This window comes from Vipera berus, assembly GCF_964194415.1.
Source record: "Vipera berus genome assembly, chromosome: 4".
NCBI classification, from domain to species: Eukaryota; Metazoa; Chordata; class Lepidosauria; order Squamata; family Viperidae; genus Vipera; species Vipera berus.
The window spans coordinates 23,044,286-23,064,352 of record NC_138206.1 but is presented as its reverse complement, the minus strand read 5'-3'; the positions used below and the strand labels follow the sequence as shown (position 1 = coordinate 23,064,352).

The 20,067-nt window shown below is 40.4% G+C and overlaps 1 protein-coding gene across 2 annotated transcripts in view; it reads right to left on the bottom strand.

Moving 5' to 3' along the window:
- Window positions 1–18,019, bottom strand: part of CDK8 (cyclin dependent kinase 8) — a 56,629-nt gene extending 38,610 nt beyond the window's left edge. The window contains exons 1-3 of one of the 2 annotated variants that reach the window (XM_081327923.1): window positions 17,491–18,019; window positions 3,140–3,215; window positions 869–979 (exon numbers count right to left, since the gene is read on the bottom strand). In XM_081327923.1, coding sequence (XP_081184049.1) covers window positions 869–979; window positions 3,140–3,215; window positions 17,491–17,624 — 321 coding nt within the window. In that variant the 5' untranslated portion in view covers window positions 17,625–18,019. The remainder of the gene's footprint in view (window positions 1–868; window positions 980–3,139; window positions 3,216–17,490) is intronic. The other variant, XM_081327922.1, reaches the window with a different exon arrangement.
- Between the last annotated feature and the right edge of the window lie 2,048 nt (window positions 18,020–20,067).

Genomic DNA, 20,067 nt, shown 5'->3' with positions numbered 1-20,067 from the left:
TACAAACTATAAGCCTTTCCAACAATACTTTCAAAGAATTGTTTCTAAATTCCTTATGGACATCTAGAAGATATGGATATAATTACATTAAATAGCAGGAAAAGAAGAGATTAAAACAATTTATTTCATAAGGTGACATATGTTCAATGTTTTCAATAATGGTATAGTTCTATGTTTTTATGGATCTACAACCATTTTCTCTACTAGAAGATGAGGATATTGTTATGGCCATGTAATGTATCTGATGAGGCACTTTTGCCTTTCATAGCATGTCTAAAAATCTGAAATATTTTAAACATTTTATCTCCCTTTTTCCTCGCTCCCACAAATGAGCTGCCATTTATTTTATCCAACTTGTGTTAATTTAGGGAAGAAAAAAATATTTTCTTATCTGCTACATTGCACAGTACCAATACAGAAGTGTATCTAAAAAAACATCTTGTGAAATCTTTAAGTATCTTACATTTTTTTTTTGCAATGGATATTGCAATGAATGGCAATGGGGACTTCTAGGCACTTGAAAACCGGACCTAATCCAAACTTATTTATTTAGAATCGCACCCTTTCCATTGTTTTTATACTCAACATTTAAAGTATTTACTATAAATGTTGGCTATAGCAACGTTTAGGGCTCAGCAGCTGTCATTGAAAAGTTTAGGGGAAAACTGACGAGAATTCAGTTTCACATTTAAATTTAAGAATTATGTTATTTTGAAGTCTCAACATGGGGAGGTGTCCATAATAGGAGTTGCAATTGCAGATTGAAGCTCTACCACTTAGTAGGACATACAATTCTGATGAATATGCCAAGGGCTTCAATTTGTAGTTGCACTTGCCATTTTATTGGCTAATCCATAACCATTCTTACCCAAAGATCATGTTCTGCATAGTCAAAGAGAAGCCATACTTTTCTGTCAGCATGAGATAGAAACACCTTTTGCAGAGAAATTACATTTGGATGCTTGAGTTCCCGCAACAGCTGTAAAACAAATACCATCCGCTAAAAAGATGTACAAACCAAAAATACAAACTGTTGATACTTTTTATAACTTTAAAACAAATAAGTTTGTTTCTCAGGCTTAATCTGAAATCTTTTAATTCACAAAGGACAAAAAAAAGCAATGTGGGATTCCTTTTAATGAAGGAATTCCTACCAGGTTTTTAAATTGGACTAACAGCTGAGTCAAACATATCTCCCTTAGGATGGAGATAACACTATTGAAATTTGAACTGAAGGGAACATCCACAATTTTAAAAATGATGCAACTTTAACCTAAAATTAAATGACATATAAGTAAGCTGAATATACTTTGTATGCCTGGATCTTTTATGACTTCTAAAATTATGCATGTTAGTCATAGAACCATCTCAAGAGTCTGACAAATTGCTCAGTGTATTATTCTTTCTTAATCTGTAGGATTTCGGCTACAAAGATATATAATTTATTTTCTATATCACAAGTCATGCTTTACAATTATTCTTTTGTCCAATTGTCAATGTTTATCTCCATATCTGAAAAATCAAATTTGTTCCTTATAAAAATGGATTTACAAAAATAGTAACATTAAGCTAAAAGATTTAAGATTACTACTGAATGCTTCATAACTGAAACGCCAGACTTAGCACGTTTAAAAGGTCTCTTTTGAAAAATAACCCTGTAAGAAAATACGTATGATTTTTCATACATTTTATTTTAAAATTATGGCAACACAGTGATACGAACAGAGCCTCACAAAAGCCCTATAATCATTTATATACTAAAAGCCCATTCCTCCACTTGTTCTTTGTTCAGTGGTAAAGTCATATTTACAGATAAACCTGTTTACTTTTTTCCTTTGTTCTTATTTTATTCTGTAACCAAGGGAAAACAAAGTAGGGCAATTTACAAACAGAAAATTACATAAGAGTAATATTCCTTCTATTATACTTATGATCCTGTTCACATCTATTCAAAGGTAATCTAAGGAAACAGAGGAATGATGATAAAGTACCTACCGTAAGAAACAGCTTGATCTTAAACATGAAGATTAAGAGGTTTTTGACATAATACAATTTTACTACTTTTAACTCAAGTAAAAGTATCTTACATTAATTAAATTCACAATCTGTGTTTGCCCTCGCTACTAGTTTTTTACATTCACCATCTATTTATGTAATTGACTCCAATTACAACTCAACTGATGTTGAATTATGAAATTAATTTTATCCTAAGCTTATTTTGAAAATCTCTTAAGATACAAATACTGACCATTGTACTTTAACGACAATTTACCAATTGTTATAGTTTGCTACTATGGATAGCCCTTGATTTAGGACCACATTTGAGCCCAAAATTTCTGCTGTTAAGTGAGACATTTGTTAAGTGAGTTTTGCCTCATTTTACAACCTTTTTTGCCTCAATTAAGTGAATCACTACAGCCGATAAGTGAGTAATCTGGTTAAGTGAATCTGGTTTCCCCATTGACTTTGCTTGACAGAAGGTTGCAAAAGATGATCGCATGACCTTGAGATACAGCAATGGTCATAAATATGAACCAGGTGCCAAGCATCCAAATTTTGATCACAAGATCACGGGAATGCTGCAAAGGTCGTAACTGTAAAAAATGGTCATTAAGTCACTTTTTTCAGTGCCATTATCACTTTGAACAGTCACTAAATGAACTGTTGTACTCCTAAAATAGAAATAGCGTTATGATCTACTTTATTTATTTATTTTATTTTATTTTAATTCCATTTATATCCCGCCCTTCTCCAAAGACTCAGGGTGGCTTACAAGCTTAGCAGTAGCCTTCATTCTATGTATATGCCTGCTTATTAGGGCTTTCACACACACACCCAAGCGGCATTTTTACAAAGTCAGCTTAATTGCCCCCAACAATCTGGGTCCTCATTTTACCTACCTCGGAAGGATGGAAGGCTGAGTCAACCTTGAGCCTGGTGGGATGCGAACCTGCACTAATTGCAGGCAGCTGGTGTTACTTAAGGAGGCATTAGCCCACTGCTCCACCAAGGCTTTATGATCTAGTTTAAACACTCTTTCTGTCCAAACACATTTATGGGCTGAGGTGCAAGATGTACAATACCACAGTAAATGAATTAATGTTAATATGAACACTAGTTTTGAACCGAAGTTACTTACAGCTATTTCTCTGCATGCAGACATGGAAATCCCAGTACCTTCTATTTGCTTCAGAGCATAGTCTTTATCATCTTTCCTATGATACGGAAGAAAAAAATAGTATAAAACTGCATTATAAATTCAAAAATGTTCAAAACTATTTAGAATCAGAATCAAGTAAATGTTTGAAAAAAGATGAATGCTAGGCAGGTTCAACCAAAATATAATTCATATAATACATAGCTGGCTATTTGGATTAGAGCATGACCTTTATACAGCACATTTGTTTTATTTGCTGTGCACAAATATAAGTTAAATGTAACTGAATCTTTGAGAACGCTGAGAGTAAGTCAACATTTAAGTACAAATTCCATGAAATAAACAGCTTGAAAGTTATTTTTAAATATGCTATCGCCATCTAGAAATAAAAATATAAGATACAGAATCTAACAAGCTAGACAAAATGTATTACTAAATGTATGTCTTTATGTATCTTCAATCTACAATTTATCTTCCAAATACATCATAAATGGATATATCATCAGAATAGCTAAAATATAAACTTAAAATATTTAACATGAATGCATAAGACTATACAACCTATTTTCCCACTTCAAAATATAAGTGATCTGTCCAAAACTGCCTTGATAAGAAGAGACTAGACGTTCACCTTTCTGAGAACCTGTATAGGTTCTCCTGCTTGAGCAGGGGGCTGGACTAGCAGACCTCCAAGGTCCCTTCCAGCTCTATTCTATTCTAAAAAGAAAATTATAGATGAAAGCATGATTTTGAAAACTAAAGTATAAAAATTACCATAGCAAAGTAAATTTGTTTTTCCCGCTGTAGCACTCAACTTTTAAAAGTACAACCGTTTAACTTGACATAATGTGACATGAAATGTGTTGCATTTCAGCACCAAGGGCAGGGAATGCAATCTAAAGGAAATTAACCATCCATTTTGGAAGATTTGTATGTCCAATCCCATTTCTTTCCTACATGTTTTCTACGTACATCAGTCTGAATCTAGAAATATTATATCTGACAATAGCACTGATACTTTCTAGGAACACTACAAAGAGGAATTAAAGGTTTCCCAAGTTCAGCCGTGACTGACTCAAGGGGGCAATGCTCATTTCTGATTTTCAGCTGAGGGAGACTACATTGTCTGAGAGAAGCTTCCATCATCATGTGGCAAGCATAAAAATGCAGAATGTAGTAACCTTCCCACCAAAGTGGTACCTGTTTATCTACTTGCATTTGCATGCTTTCAAACTACTGGGTTGGCAGGAGCTGGGGCAAGGAACAGGAGCTCACCCCATCATGTGGCACTCAGGTCTCAAATCCAGCTGACAAGCCCAGTGTCTTAACTTGCTGAGCCATTGCGCAATCCCAAAGATGAATAGACGGCTATAAATAATTATGGCAACTGACCGTAAGAAAAAAAAAATCAAGCAGAACTAGGTAACATTCAACAGTGCTTTGAGATCTGTCACTGATATCCTGTAAGGGATCTCCTCTCTTTATTGCAGAAATCTAGGTCCTTCTCACAAATCTGCTGGAGGATTAAGAGATCTTCCATAGTGTATTTTAACATATATGGAAAAACAACAAGAATAATTTCCATCCACATTTTATTGACATCTTTCCTTTAGCAGACGTTTGTATGTACAAGCATAAACTAAGTCTAAATTGTAGCAAAATGGGACTACTCTAAGACTGGGAAACTGTTCTAGGTGACAGTGTACTTTAAAGTAGATTGTCCTTGATTTACAACAATAATTGGGACCAATAATAATTGGGACTATTTGCTAAGCGATGTGGTTGATGATGATGAGGATAATAAGAATAAGAATAATAAAAGTTGGAAGGGACCTTGGAGGTCATCTAGTCCAACCCCCTGCTCGGGCGGGAAACCCTATACCATTTCAGACAAATGGCTGTCCAGCCTCTTCTTAAAAACTTCCAGTGTTGGAGCATTCACCACTTCTGGAGGCAGGTTGTTCCACTGGTTAATTGTTGTAACTGTCAGGAAGTTTCTCCTTAGTTCTAGGTTGCTTCTCTCCTTGACTAGTTTCCATCCATTGCATATATATTATTAATTAATTAATGGGACTTATATCCCGCCCTATCTCCCGAAGGACTCAGGGCAGCTAACAACAATAACAGGGGGGAGCTGGTTCCACAGGGCTGGCGCTCCCACAGAGAAGGCCCTTCCCCTGGGGGTCGCCAGCCGACATTGTCTAGCCGACGGTACCCTGAGGAGGCCTTCTCTGTGTGAGCATACTGGGCGATGGGAATTCGTTCCCGGCAGCAGATGGTCCTGCAAGTATCCTGGGCCTAAGCCATGTAGGGCTTTAAAGGTAAGTACCAGCACCTTAAATCTCACCCGGAGGGCAACCGGTAACCAATGCAGCTCACGCAGGAGGGGTGTAATATGGGAGTATCGGGGTGCTCCCATCACTACCCGTGCAGCCGCACTCTGCACCAGCTGAAGCCTCCGGGTGGTCTTCAAGGGCAGCCCCATGAAGAGAGCATTGCAGTAGTCTATACGGGAGGTAACGAGTGCGTGGGTGACTGTACGTAGGGCATCTCGGTCCAGAAAGGGGCACAACTGGTGTACCAGGCGAATCTGGGCAAATGCCCCCCTAGCCACGACTCCAATATGATCTTCAAAACTGAGTCGTGAATCTAGGAGGACGCCTAGATTGCGTGCTCTATCAATGGGAGGTAACATCTCTCCTCCTATAATCAAAGATGGAACCTCTTGGACTAAACAAGATGTTGGTACATAAAGCCACTCAGTCTTGGCCGGGTTGAGCCGGAGCCTGTTCTTTCCCATCCAAATCTGTACCGCTTCCAGGCAACGGGACATCACATCGAGGGCATCACTGGGTTGGTTCGGGGTGGAGATGAAAAGCTGGGTATCATCAGCATATTGATGATACTTCACCCCGAAGCCACGGATGATCTCTCCCAGTGGCTTCATATAGATGTTGAACAGGAGGGGCGAGAGCACCGACCCCTGAGGCACCCCACAAGTAAGGGGCCTAGGGGTTGACCTCTGCCCCCTGCCAACACAGTCTGCGAACGGCCCGAGAGGTAGGAGAACCACCGCAGAACGGTGCCTCCCACTCCCAACTCCTCAAGATGACGCAGCAAGATACCGTGGTCGATGGTATCAAAAGCCGCTGAGAGATCTAATAGGACCAGGACAGAGGAATAACCCCTATCTCGGGCCCGCCAGAGATCATTCACCAGCGCGACCAATGCCGTCTCCGTGCTATACCCGGGCCTGAAACCCGATTGGTACGGATCCAGATACTCAGTTTCCTCCAGGACCAAAGGGAGCTGCCGTGCCACCACGCTCTCAACGACCTTTGCAAGAAAGCGAAGGTTGGAGACAGGACGAAAGTTGTTTAAAATAGCTGGATCCAATGCAGGTTTCTCAAGGAGGGGCCTTACCACCGCCTCTTTCAAGGCGGCAGGGAAGTACCCTTCACTCAGTGAGGCATTGATAACTGCTAGGAGCCAGCCTCGTGTAACCTCCCGAGACGCATAGACCAGCCAGGAGGGACACGGGTCCAACAAACACGTGGCGGCACTTAATTTCCCCATGATCCTGTCCACTTCATCCGGAGTCACAGGATCAAACTCTTCCCAAATGTTCTCGGCCAAACTCATCGTTTTCCTCTCGTCAGATACTGCCCAGTCAGAGTCCAGACCAGCCCGAATCTGAGCAATTTTGTCCACCAGATATTTACTAAATTCCTCAGCTCGTCCTCGTAAGGGGTCCTCTCCCGTCCCTTGATTTAAAAGGGAGCGGACCACTCTAAACAGGGCGGTCGGGTGGTTATCTGCGGACGCAATGAGGGTGGTGAAGTAAGCACGCTTTGCCACCTCCATTGCCACAAGATAAGATCTAGAAAAGGATCTTAACTGTGTTTGGTCAGACTCGGACCGACTGGTTCTCCAAATGCTCTCTAGGCCCCTTCTCCGGCGTTTCATCTCCCGCAGGTCCTTGGAGAACCAAGGAGCGAGTCGGGACCTGCGCCGGGTCAGAGGACGCAAAGGCACAACGCGGTCGAGAGCCTCCGAAGCAGCCTGTTGCCAGGCATTAACTAAGGACTCGACCGGGCTGTGGGAGAGGGAGGTAGGAATCAATCCAAGCGCCATCTGGAACTTATCTGGGTCCATCAGGTGCCTGGGGCGGAACCATCTGGTCGGTTCCGCCTCCTGACAGTGGGGGGGTGATGTGACGGAGGCCCAACCGCAGGAGATAATGGTCTGTCCATGAAAGGGGTTGAGATGTTGGAGTAACCCCACCCAGCCCATTAAGCCACTGCCCAGAGATAAAAATAAGATCAGGCGTGTTTCCCCCCTCGTGTCGGGTCCTAAATAATTTGGGTCAGGTCCATGGCCGTCATGGAAGCCATGAACTCTCAGGCCACCTCCGATGCACTGCCCAGGGAAGGCAGATTAAAGTCTCCCAGAACCATAAGTCTGGGAAATTCAACCGCCAATCCTGAGAGGGCGTCAAGTAGCCTGGGTAGAGCCGTTGCTACGCAGCTTGGAGAGAGGTATACCAGCAGTAGGCCCAACTGACCACCAGGACCCCACCTTAAGAGGAGGGATTCACATCCGTCTATCTGAGGGGCAGTGGCCTCCCGTGGACAGAGGGTCTCTCTGATAACGACTGCCACGCCACCTCCCCTACCCTGAGCCCGAGGTTGATGCAGCACACGGAAACCTGGAGGGCATAAATCAATCAGAGGGACCCCTCCCTCTGGGCCCAACCAAGTTTCCGTGATACACGCCAGGTCTGCGTCTACCTCCTCGATCAAATCATGGATGAGGGGAGCTTTATTCACAACAGACCTGGCATTAAAATAGATCAGCCTGAGCTCAGGTGTCTGCCCTCCCCCTTCCCCAGGACAGCACATGAGAGCCAGAGGGTCGGAGCGTGCCACAGCTCGAAAATAGCGGGGGCGTGATCTCAGATTACGATATGGCCCTCTGCTCATCCATCTGCCGCCATTCCCAATCACCATGGGGATCGGTATCCCTATCCCATCCCCCTGGGTCCCAAGACTCTCCCCAGCCCCCATATTGCCGCGGCCATCGGCCAACCTAGACTGAGAAAGGTCCGGTAGAATCTTCCTCTCATTCTGCCGGGCCTGACCCTCCCCCCTCCCTAACCCTTCAAAAATTTTTTTAAAAAACCCCAAAAGCCTCTTTTTAGCGCCATGCCACCTCTCGGGGTCCCAAGACCTGTCATTAAGGAAACGGCGGCACAGTTTGACTAGCTTGACTCCCTCTTTGTGGCAGCCCCTGAGATATTGGAACACTATTATATCCCCCCTCGTCCTTCTCTTCATGTGACATGTGATCAATCAAGAACAATCCTGGCAGTCTCCATTGCCATCATTAACCAAATCCAACCAGTCATTCCTGATTTGGTCCCTCTCAGACCTGACCCTTGGTAAGATAAGGAACTGCCTCATTTCAATTCCCCTATCTCTCCCCATCTCTGTCCTTTGGCCACCCTCCAGAGAGTTAAATCTTGGTGGCAGTGCCACTGGGGCTGAAGTAGAATTCTGAGGCCTTCAGCAGTCTAGAGGTTAAGGCAACAGGTCAGAAACAAGGAAAATATGAATTCTTGTTCTCCCCTAAGCATGAAAGCCAGCTGGCTGACTTTGAGCAAATCATTCTCTCTCAATCCAGTTTACCTCACAGGGTTGTTGTGGAAAAATAGGAAGAGGAAGGAGTATTAAGGTTGTTCATCACCATGAACTATTTATAAAACAATAAAGGTGGGATAAAAATATCATTTAAAAAAATCTAAAAATCAGTCTCAGCCAGCCATCTCCACCCCTAGGCCTCTAGTTCAGCCCCAGTGCCTAAGAATACTGCCTCAAATCCTATGCCATGACCAGCCCTATAGCATAAAGCCCTGACCATCCCTGCCAACTTTGCATTCCACAGATTTTGCTGCACCAATCGACTTTTGCCATTTGCCCACAGCTGACAGGGCGTACTCGGGCTGGCCCAATATCAGGCAACTGCTAGTCATGGCAGATCTTTCCAAAGCCGCTCACATCATTCTCCATATATGTCATTCTTGTGATGCTTCAGAAAGCTTCTCAAGCCTTACAAAGCATTGCAATATTGTTGCACCCACCATTCTACAATCTGCATGCCCTTCTCAGAGTGCAGTTAGTAATATCTTGGTTGTATCATTTATTCATAAAGTTCACTAGAAAATAAATCTAAATCCGTCACTGGCATATGGAAATGGATGATTGGAAGCAAGCTATTAAGATTTCTAAACAAATTCCATCTGATTTTTGGCTACCATGGATACCTGCCCGTCCTTCTACAAGTACAATAATCATGTATTGATTGCGAGCAAGAAGCAGGATTTTGAGTCCCATATACTTGTTAGGATCAACCTGTAAAATCCTGCCCAAATGAATGAAGCATTAAGATTCATCAATGGGTTCCACAGTAATGCGCCACACCCAATGCAGCCTGCAAGGCAACCTTGAGTCTCCACTTGCAAGAGTAAAGGGCAAGATTTTATGTGCAATAAAATCTACTTTCCTTCTTATCTAAATGTAGCTGTAATCTTGGGCTCCCTGGAACTGGGTGAGAATCATCTTTTGCATAACAATGCACCTAACATTCTCTCCACTTTGTTAAGTGCTCAGCAGAGAATGAGAGAGGCATTTAGAACACATTCTGTGCAGTTAACAACCCTTGTCCATTGAGTGCTATTCTGCCTGCTGAGGTTTTTTTCCCCCTTGGCCTGTTATCTTGGAAGTCTATTCCAAACTATTGGAGCCGAAACCAAATCCCTTAACCACAATTTCCCTATTATGAACACAGCTCCGATTCAATTATTGAGTCAGGTTCCCAGGTACTTGAGCCACCAGCAGATTTTTCAACATCGTCATTTTGTACCAACATCTTTTTTGAATTCTCAACTAATATAAATACTGACAATTAAAAGAGGTAAGGGGCAAAATAAGGAAGGTTCAAAATAAATATAGCATTCTTCTTACAAATCAAGAGGTGAAGTAAGGTCTTGTGTAATCTAGCCAATTGGATGCTATAATTGTGACATCATGAGGGCATGAGCTTGGTCATCTCAGTTGTGAGAAACAACAGATTCTGCGAAAATCTATTTACTTACTCCCTTAGAATGCTATATTCCAAAGGGGGAATAAAACATACAGTGAGGGAAAAAATTATTTGATCCCCTGCTGATTTTGTACATTTGTCCACTGACAAGGAAATGATCAGTCTATAATTTTAATGGTAGGTTTATTTAAACAGTGAGAGACAGAACCACACACACACACACACACACACACACAAATCCAGAAAAATGCATTTCAAAGAAGTTATAAGTTGATTTACATTTTAACGAGTGAAATAAGCATTTGATCCTCTATCAATCACCAAGATTTCTGGCTCCCAGGTTTCTTTTATACAGGTAACAAGTTAAGATTAGGAGCACTCTCTTAAAAAGTGTTTAAATCCCATCTTGTTACCTGTATAAAAGGCAACTGTCCACAGAAGCAATCAATCAATCGGATTCCAAACTCTCCACCATGGCCAAGTCCAAAGAGCTGTCCAAGGATATCAGAGACAAGACTTTAGATCTACCTACACAAGGCTGAAATGGGCTAGTGCAGAAAATGATTGCATTGGCTACCAGTCTGCTTCTGGGAGTAGTTCATCACAGCCTGAATGAAATTAAATTGGTCCTCTGTGTAGTGGGGAAAATAAATACAATGAACAAATGGAGGTTGTACCCTTTGCTTGTCTTTCAGATATGACCAAAATCAAATCTAGTCCATTTCTTTATCTAAGTGTATCAGCCCCAAAATTGATTCTTCTTGCCCTCAGATATCTGCCCCGCAATCACATTTAAACCAAAGCATACAAGCTTCCTCTCCAGTTCACAATATAGTCTAAGGGCAGCCTTTGCAAGAATAATGCAATCTTGATAAACCCTAACTCTTCAGTCCTCCATTAGGTGATGACCTCAATATTCTGTCTCCTTGGACTTCCTTACAAGGACATGGGTAGCTTCCCCAAACTGGCCAGCAAACCATATCCCTGGGATTTTCCACGTTGTAGCCCTCAACATTTATAAAAATCTTTGTTTTTCCATTGTTCGGGATCCCTCATTGTTATTATATATAATTAGATAGCCAACAAAATGTGGTTATTCTCAGTGCTGTTCTCCTTTTTCAGACCAAATCCATGACATAAACACAAAGAGATAGCCCTGCATGGAAATTAGTTCTTCATTCCCTAACAAAAAGAACATTCCTCTCTAATAGACTGGACTTGTTATTATACCTTTGAAGAAAGGAATCTCAACAAGGGTGAGACTAACCTGATTCCATAATATTGACCAAAGAATTAAAAACTGCACAAAATTTACTTTGCTTTCTCTCAGCAAAACTGAGAGAACATTGTAACTAAGAGCTAATATCTATATCAGCTATTTTTTCTCCCTTTATAATACCTTTCACTTATATATCATAAATTTTAGATTTTAAATCTAAAAATCAAATATTATTAATCTTCTAGTACTTTGGGACATTCGTTTATTTGGCTAAAGAGGAAATTTAATCTGGATGTAGGGTTTAATATAGTCTACAAATCTTATTATATTTTCAAAATTTGTTCATTTTTTCTACATTCTTTTTCTTCTTCAAAAATCACATTTTGTTAGTATAGTGGTGCCTTGGTATTCATTATTAATTGGTTCCAGGGGTGCGATGAGGACCAAAAATTATGAGTGCTGAACAAATCTTTTCCATAAAGAATAATGTAGTAAGTCACAATGCAGCTGACATCAATAACTTCTAGCTTGTGTGTTGAGCACCAAACAAATGATGGGTACTGGGACAAAATTTTCACATCAAAATGTGTTGAGTTGCAAATTTGATGAGTTTCAAAGCAGTTGAGTACCAAATGTATGTGATATGCTCATTTTTCCCTCCTATTTATTGTAGCAACTTTCAACTTTGGATTTCATTCCCTTTTTACAAAAGCTTTATGTTGTTATTATGTCTGAGAAATAAATGAAGATGTATTATACTTTAAAGCAGAGGTCTTCAAACCTGGCCCTTTTATGACTTGTGGACTTCAACACCCAGAATTCCTTAGCCAGGGACGCTGGTTGAGGAATTCTGGGAGTTGAAGTGCACAAGTCATAAAAGGGCCAGGTTTGAAGACCCCTGCTTTAAATAAATAATCCAGGACACAGCACTTGTATGTAAGTGCTAGTATTATAAGAAAAGTCTGGAGAAAAGTAAAGCATGGGGGAGAATTGATTTACCTATAGAGAGATAATCCTACATTAAAAACAACAACAAAAATAAGTAACATACTTCCAAGGAACCTTAGCTAATATAAAGGAAAATGGAAAAAAACTGCATTACTTTCCATCTAATTACTGTATTGGCATCCATGTAGACCAGGGGTAGGCAACCTTGGCTCTTTTATGACTCGTGGACTTCAGCCTGGCTGGCTCAGGAATTCTGGGAGTTGAAGTCCATGAGTCATAAAAGAGCCAAGGTTGCCTACCCCTGATGTAGACCATGGATGATCAACTCAGAAGAATTTTATATTATATTTAACTATTATCCTATTGAACAAAACTCTTGAAAGCTTGTGCTTCATACATTATGTAGTGATAGTGTATTAGATAAAGTATAATTTATTATTCATTCAATTTATATATCCATCTAACCATAAGGAGTCTGGGCAGGTAAGTATAGTTTAAAATACAATAATATAACATAAAGTAGAACTGAGAGATGTTAAAAAAAATCTACCAGAAACTGGACAAATCCATGGATTCTAATTGCCTGAGTGAACGTTCTATATTAAACCACATACAAAACAACAATTCTTTGGCTTGGTTTGCACATTATATAAAACCACTGGAATTGATTTTTAAAAATTCTTCTTCTGAACTCATGCATTGGAGTGTTGGCTGGCCTTTTGGAGCAGTCAGATAATAATTATAAAGGAAGTAGCCAAAACTGCTTCTTACCAAATTCACTGATGGAAAACTTTACTGGAGCAAGTGGACACAATTATCAAATTCAGTCATTCATTATATTTACAATAATTCTTTTCTACTGTGGTAGATTTAAATTACTAAAAGTTTCACTCATAAATTATGCATCACTCAGACCTTATGAAATGATCTTTAGAGACAAAATTGGCATCAAGCTGCACAGCACTTCCCAAATTTTATTCATAGTTATCTTACTTATTTCCAATCTCAATTCAACTAAATATGTTTCCCAGCGTTTTGTGTGCGTGCCTTTCAAGTCATTATTGACTCCTGGTGACTGCTTGGACCAGATCCTGCAGTTTTCTTGGCAAGATTTCAGAATGGGTTTGCTACTGCCTTCTTCCTATGGCTGAAAGAGAATGATCTGCTCATGATCACCCAGCTGGCTTTATGCTTAAGGAAGGAGTTGAACTCATAGTCTCCTGGTTTCTACTCAGTGTAAAATTTAGCCAAATAGGTTTGCAAGCATATTGAATAATTTGTAAAGATCATTGTAGTTTTTATGTTTATTCCTGCTACCTTTACATGCAAGAATAAAAAGATTTTTTTTAATCCCCAGGCAATCATTCAGCCTTTACACGTTAAAACAAGTCACATAGTCACATCCTAACCTAGCTTTAGCTATATTTTAATAATAGCCAGTGTACAACTTACACTTGTGGCCTAACCATTTTTTAACACTCACTGTATTTGTGACTTTTTGTCACCAGTTTTTTCTTGAATACTAACATTTATAGCATTCTTTCAATATAATGTTTGATATATCACAATCATTTTCATTTAGATCTCTAAAATAATGATCTAACATTTCCTCATGTTAGTATCATTGTAAATTATAAACATTTTGAATTTAATTCATTCAAATGGCGGATTCTTGTTTAACTTTCTTCACTCACTACCAAGCATCCTTTTACATATATTCCTTTAGTATTACTCTGCTTTTTTCTGGCAGTCGATAAAATAATTCTTTCTACTTTATCCCAAGCAATTTTCACATCCTCTATTACGCTCAAATGCCAATCATCCCATTGGGAGATTACTTTATCCTCTGCTATTCTTTCAGACAAAACTCATATTTATTTCTTGTCACAACTGTACGTGAAACATCCCCTCCCACTTCCTTCATGTTCATTTCACTCAGGAACCATTCTTTGCACTACCAAAAATGCTTGATCCCATATTCAGAACCTTTCATTCCACTTATAATCTTCGTTTATTCTCTAAGCCTTCTATCATAGTCATGTATTTGCAATATTTGTAGGCTAGTCTACATGAGATAATGCCAGAACTTGCAATAAAATAAAAACATGCATACAAAATAGACAAGGAAATGCATAAAACTAAAATCCATCATAATCAATTATGCTTTTGAAATAATATTCATTTTATACTCACAAGATACATATTATAGATAGGTTTGCTTTCCCTGCTAAAAGGGAAGGAAATTATATTAATTCCTTCTCTCCCTCTCTGTGTGTATTAAAAAGTCTCAATGTTCACTTGTTCCTGGATCTCTAAATGGCCCAATAATTTTTCTGCATTGTCTCATCTCATTTCCATATATCTATTCATGTTGCTTAATGAATATTTTATTTCACCAAACTGCTCATTCAGAATGTTGAAACAAAGTTATCTTTTGAGTCTTACATTATCATTTACTAGACTCTTAACAACCTATTCTTATTTTTATATACTCATAAAACTTAAATATTTAAAAAAACATAGTTCTTTTATTCCTAATTAAATCTATGATTTCAATTTTTTTGATGTCTTTGTCAACCACAATCCACAAGATAACTTCTCTAGATCAACTACATCCTTCCTGTTTAGTGACATGACATACCTAATTTATTTCAGTATATTCATTAATTCAGGCTTTTTACCATTTATTCCTATTATATTCCAAGTCACAATCTTTCATATGACATGTCTATCACTAGCTAAGCCTACAGATATTGACTTCTGCAACCAAACAGGTTTTGGTCAATTGAGGCTTTCATATAGCACTTTTATAAAAACACTGAAAAGGTATAGATCAGATTACTACTCTTGGACACAATTGCACCAGACTTAATTTTCCCTGCTAAAAGTAATAATAATACAGGTTAGTTTGGGGACTTTTTAACCACAAATATAAGCAAAGCTGATATTTATTTTCTGCAAACTCATGCTATTCTATAAAAGCTAGGATACTTAAAGACTATCTTGTAAGCTAACATCCTGTTGTCCATATTTTAGAACTATAAGTGTATATATTGCATTAAGAAAACTTACAGGTTATTGCTTTTTAAAAAGTATGTCACTTGGTAAAATAATATTTAATTACTGCTTGAAATATGTTAAAGCTGAATAACAATTCACATTAAAAACACACCTTTTTTATGGTAGCTGAAGCGATGTACAGTATGTAGCCAGCATGAAATTTTACAGCAATACAATATTGTATCTTAAATTAAAATACAAAAATTAAATACAGCTTACCCAGAACTGACATAATAGTTTTCAAAATGTTAGCTACCATATTCAGCAGGGAGCTTTTATAAAAAAACATTATGCTGGCTGTTTACTGAAGATCTGTATTAATTAGGATGTTATGTATAGTATAAGATGAAGAGTGCAGGAAACACAACAAATAAAACCATAATTGTTTATGACACCAGCTAAGAACACATGAATGTGTTGTTAGTAGGATAAGAGACAACAGACATTGTTAACATAAAAGCCAGGGACAGGACCATAAGGTAAGTATGAAGACAGGCTATGTTCTGGAAGTTATCTGCTATCTCATTTTAGTGATATATTCTTGTCCCACTATCCAATGGTTTATTTATACTTGCCAACAGAAAAGCAATTATAAAGCATCATAGTGGTGGAGCAAAGGGAAAAGACTTAATCAGTTGATGATAATTATGTCAGTAATTAAATCCAACACTAAATAATATTGGATTACAACCAAGAGAAGAGGAAGAGCTTTGCAAAATGCTAGTTGGGGAGGACAGTAAAATATTTAGAAGAGTAATTATAGGCAAGAAATATATACACACACACACACACATATGTATATGTATATTTCTTGCCTAAAAAAACAGAGATGTAACAGGCTTAGTACAGACAGACTTGTTTCCATATGGGGAAAGGCATAACATAGTCACCAAGCATGTGTTTTTTCGCCTGCAGAAACACCCAGCATGTGTAAAGAATCAGGTAGATGACGAAAAAGACCTGGTTTTGCCTGAGATTGTGAAAAATTGCGACTAGAGTCATAAACAATGCAAGACTAGATGCATAAAGCAATGCAATTCAGGACAAAAATCCTCTCTCTGCTTCCTAAATGCAAAGAAGGGGATTTTCCCAATGTGCTACACCCACCCCATTTGTGCCCCATCCTATTCGGAGATGGCAAAGCTGCAATCGAATACATACATACATACATACACACACACACACACCTATAATAGTGCATAAAAAATACTCTCTCTCTCTCTCTCTATATATATATATACACACACACACCTATATATGTATGTGTGTGTGTGTGTGTGTATATATATATATATATATATATATATATAGATATAGATATAGATATAGATATAGATATAGATATAGATATAGATAGATATAGATATAGATATATATAGATATATATAGATATATATAGATAGAGAGAGAGAGAATAATGAGGACTAAGGGTTAACTGCTGCACAAGCTTCAGTGGGCTACCATACCCTTTTTCCTACGTTGATGTCAAGGCATTATACAAAAGCAGGCTCAGAGAAGAGGTCTGAGGTCAGACCCTGATCAGAGCTCCACAGGTAAGCGCTTCCTCTCCCCAAAAAAGGCAGAGCAGGGGGGGGAAGTTACGGCGTAGCCGTCAACGCCCAGGAACATACCTCCGGAGAGGACCGTAGCGAAGCAGACTGCGTGGCAGACCGAAAAGTCCTCCAGGAGGGCTCCAGGGCAGAGGAAAAAAACAGGCAGCCCCGACCCCGAAGGGAGGAAGAGAAAGGCGAGGAGGAGAAAAGGGAGAGAGGCACTGCAGCAACCTTTCCCCCCCCCCAACTTGGCGACCTCCAGCCGTGTCGGATTACAGCCTAAGCAGCCTGCCCAACGGAGGGCGATGGGACTTGTAGTCTGACACATCTGGAGGCCAGCAGATAAGAGGAAAGGCGGCGTCCGAAAGTCACGGCGGGGTGGGGGTGGTGGAGGTGGGGGGGGGTGTGGAGGGCGGCGGCCCAACCTTCGCAAGGCGTCCCGGCTCACTCACCCGTCCTTCCGCTTGGCCTTGTAGACGTGCCCGTAGGTCCCCCTCCCCACCTTGCAGCCCTCGTACTCGAAGAGGTCTTCCACGCGTTCTCTCTCCCCGGTCAGCTTCACCTTGAAGTCATAGTCCATCTTCATTCAGCGCCCGGGCTGGCCGCCTCCTCAGACGGCACCCCACCCTGCGAAGCCCCCGCCCGCCACTGCCGCCGCAGGCACCAGGCAGGAGGAGGAGGAGGAGGAGAGGAGGAGGAGGAGGAGGCCGCGCCGCCGGCGCGACGCGGACCATCCAGGTACAGTGGGGAGAAGAGGGGAAAGCGGCTGCGAGAGCGGGTAAGGCAAGGCGGAGCCCTCTATTCTTCCGCGCCTCCTCCTCTTCCTCCTCGCCTTCCTCCCCGCCTTCCTCCCCGCCGCCGGCTCGAGAGCCACACAGGCAAAGCTGCTCTACGCCAGCCGGTATCTCGTTACTCGATATACGGCAATCGCGCCTAACCGCGCTGCTGCAAAAGAGGAGCGTCGCAAAGCGTCGCCTCTCTTCTCCTCCCGAGTCTCCCCTCGTCCTCCAGAGTGCACCACGTGGAATCCAACCGGCTCCGAAGCGGCCCCTCCTCCCCTGGCAGCTTCCCTCCCCGACATGCACCGCGCCATAGCTGCCAGCTAAAGACTTTTGGCAGCGTCGCTACGGGAAATCAACACGGGCCGCATTAAGAAACGTCTATTCCAAGCGCCTTGGGAGCCGTCGTTACACATTAACCGGATATGAATTTGATGTATGCTGGGAGTTGGAGTTTACCGGCTGCGAGCGGAAAAGTTGAGAAGAGGAAAGCCAGGTGCATGCTGGGCGCTGTAGTTCACGTATGCGTTTGGAAAGGAGGAGGAGGAGGAGGAGGGTGTCCTCTGGTTTCCATGGAAACCTATTTCTGGAAACTGTTTTGGGATCTGAAGTGTCATGGGATCGCGGTAAAGATTACCTCTTTAAGATAACTGATATGTAACATTAACCCAGGAGCTACAGCATTTTTCAGAGCGGGTAGGGCATTAGGGCAGAACTGACACAACCCAAACAAAAATTCGTTCCAGTTTTATTTTTGGGGCAGGGGTAATAAAGTGCTGATAACTTGAAAGATGCACTAGTTGAAGACTTGACAAAATTTCTCCATCTCTAATAAGACTGTAGAAACAAGAAGTTCTTAACTCCTTTTATAAGCAAAGTATAGGTGATGCATCCTGTTTACAATGGCAATGTAATTTGGACTGGGAATTCTGTTGCTAAATGAAAGCACATCACATGAATGCACTGACTTACAACAGCTAGTTGTGGTTTTAAGTGACTTTCACACAGCCATTAAGCATGATGTCACATCACTGTGACTTGTGAGTTCCTGTTGGCTTGTCCATTGATTTTGCTTGTTGGAACCCAGCAAGGAAGGTTGCAAATGGCAAGAACATGACTGCAGGATGCTGTGACCATTATAATTATAAAAAGAGCCTTGGTGGAGCAGTGGGCTAATGCCTCCTTAAGTAACACCAGCTGCCTGCAATTAGTGCAGGTTCGCATCCCACCAGGCTCAAGGTTGACTCAGCCTTCCATCCTTCCGAGGTAGGTAAAATGAGGACCCAGATTGTTGGGGGCAATTAAGCTGACTTTGTAATAATGCCGCTTGGGGGTGTGTGTGAAAGCCCTAATAAGCAGGCATATACATAGAATGAAGGCTACTGCTAAGTTTGTAAGCCGCCCTGAGTCTTCAGAGAAGGGCGGGATATAAATGGAATTAAAATAAAAATAAATAAATAAAATAAAATAATAATTGCTAGCTGGCTGCCAAGTGTCTGAATCATGATCATATGACCACAGGGATACTGCAACAATTGCAACTTCGAGAATCACTCATACGACTCCTCATTTGAGAACTATCTGTATCTCCTGTGTGAGCTTGTGAAAAACACTATCTAAGCAGAGAGATATCTTCCATCACTTTTAATGGACATTTTAATGGTGAAATCACAGCACTATTTTGTCTCAAAACTTATTATGCCATAAGTTGTGTATTAGAGAGCTCTTTCACTGTAGACTGTCTACAGTGATGTGCTAATTTTTTAACAGGGTCTTGCCACAGGCTGTCAACTACAAAAGTTATGCCTTAGCTGAAGAAGAGCTTTTGGTGCAGACATGAGCAAGCAGTAATGTTAATTACAATTCAGAAAAAACACTGCAGGGTGTTTTCTTTTCTCTCTCTTCTACTTGTCTGGTCAGTTAGATAAACATTTCATTGCCACTGTTTTTCAAACTGAGGTAATTTTTTTTAAAAAATAAATCATTGTGACTGAGAATTGAAAATCCTAAAACTAATCATGTGATTTGCTGATTCACTAAACTGCAAACTTAATCATCTTTTAATGATTCAGTTAAATAATACCCTGACTTTATATAGGCCATGCATATAAGGTAATTATTGATTAATGGGCAAAATTATCTATGACAAAAGTAAATTGCAGTGCCAAGCAAACTATTTCATGGAACCGTTACAAGTTTATTTTTGGAAACAAGTTTATCATGCCAAACCAAATTGTTCTATTTTATTTT